Raw genomic sequence first — 1,761 nt, 5'->3', positions numbered from 1 at the left:
CACCCACTGCCTATGACCCATAGAGCCCGTCCATATCAAAAAATTGAATGTTAGCTGCCTGAAAGCAACCACGCCCCACCACTCACAATTTTTTATTTCCCATTTTGCCCCCACTTCCCGTCAATGCCATGGGGTCGTTTTGTTAGTTAATATTATTTATTTCCTTCCTCTTTGTTTTTTTACTTCCAACTTGAGTTCATCCGTATATAAATTGGTACCCAAGAACAAAAGAAAAACCCAAGTGAAACTACACCCATTCCTCTATGCTTTTCTTCTTCTTCTAAAAGCCATGGATTCCTCAACCAAAATTGTACCCAATGAAAGAGACACCAAGTTTCCGGCAACAAATCAGCTGTCCTCTCGCCGATCCCAGTCCTTGTCTTCACTCTCATCCTGTTCCTCATCTCTTGAATCCTCTTTTTCCGGCGATTCCCCGACTAGTCCTGTCACTCCTCCACGATTTTCCGGCATTCCATTTTCTTGGGAAAAAATCCCCGGAATTCCCAAGAAACAAGCATCTCGGAAGAAGGAGAACTCCCCTCTGAGTCTTCTCCCACTGCCTCCTTCCACCACTCCGACTCCCTCCAAGAGATTCAACCATCAAGATCAGGAAACCAGCACGATCCGGAAGAAGAACAACATAAGCGAGAGCTTCAGAAGGGATCCATTTTTCGCTGCATTTGTAGAGTGCTGCAAGGAAGATGAAGATCAAGAAACATCACCCAATATTTGGAAAAGCAGTAAGGTGCCAAGAAATCTAAGTGACAGGCTGGGATTGATCAACATTTACACATCTTGCAAGAGGACATGCACTGTATCAGAGTCCATAATATTGGTCCCAAGGTCAGCCAGAAGCTCCTACCATATACTAAACCGGCGATCAGGCTGAAAGAATGGGTTTTAATTAGATAAGTATTTATGTGTTTGTTTGATGAGAAAAATGATTTAAATTTGGGATATCGTCTCTTGTGCCTTAATGTTTAATTTTCCTCTAAGTTGCATGGTCAGTGAGGAGGACAGATTATTGTAAGTTCCCCAATCACGTAACTTAATTTGCTTGATGTGTATTAAGATATATAATTCAAGTTGTTTTGAATATGATATATAGATGTGGTTCTCCTCTGGATTCCATGTGATGACTAATTGCATCATGACTGAAGTGAAGGTTACATCTCTCCGTCATGTAGGACAAATGAAGATGAATTATCGATTTTGATTCTTTTGTTTTTTTTATACATAGAGTCTGACATTTCACTGGGGAAAGGACTCATGTGTTTGGAGGGTTGTTGAGTTACCTTGATTCTTGCTTCAAGATATTGATGCTCTTTGTCTTTAGGGCACTCTCTTCTTAAGGCTAAGGGCATTTGAAGCCATGGAATTTGCCCTTTAATCACAGAAAGGCAAAAAGATAATATCTTCCACTAAGTGGGGATTCCTTTTTCTATTCTGCCTTTTCTTGTGGGTTGGGAGGGTATGTCTCCTTGGTCAAAAAACCTCAAAAGCTGAGACTTGTCCATCTCAAGACTATTTTATGCAAATGAAATGAGAAAAGATGTAAGGAAATTTTATAAAAAAAAACCCTTGTATTTTTATTCATCATTTGACCAAAATAATTGACAATATGAATCATATATTTGATTTTCAGGCCTAATCCACTGTTTATATTATTTAAAGTAAATGTTTTTTGTGATCTAAATTGAAGATAGTTTTATAATTTATTCAGTAAAATATGAATAATTATTGGCATATATAACTTAAGTT

At 38.3% G+C, this 1,761-nt stretch overlaps 1 protein-coding gene across 1 annotated transcript; it reads left to right on the top strand.

The window, feature by feature from the left end:
* Window positions 1-221: 221 nt before the first annotated feature.
* LOC117907132 lies at window positions 222-1,131 on the top strand. The gene has a single exon (XM_034820526.1). The coding sequence runs from the start codon at window positions 290-292 to the stop codon at window positions 887-889; it is 600 nt and encodes a 199-aa protein (XP_034676417.1). The 5' UTR covers window positions 222-289; the 3' UTR covers window positions 890-1,131.
* The last annotated feature ends 630 nt before the right edge of the window (window positions 1,132-1,761 follow it).

Source organism: Vitis riparia, chromosome 18, assembly GCF_004353265.1.
Source record: "Vitis riparia cultivar Riparia Gloire de Montpellier isolate 1030 chromosome 18, EGFV_Vit.rip_1.0, whole genome shotgun sequence".
Taxonomy (NCBI): domain Eukaryota; kingdom Viridiplantae; phylum Streptophyta; class Magnoliopsida; order Vitales; family Vitaceae; genus Vitis; species Vitis riparia.
Note: the sequence above shows the minus strand (reverse complement) of the source record. Positions and strands in the feature narration are given on the sequence as shown.

Bases quoted from the DNA above. Each gene is read 5' to 3' on its own strand.
- LOC117907132 (XM_034820526.1), top strand. From the start codon at position 290: ATGGATTCCTCAACCAAAATTGTACCCAATGAAAGAGACACCAAGTTT.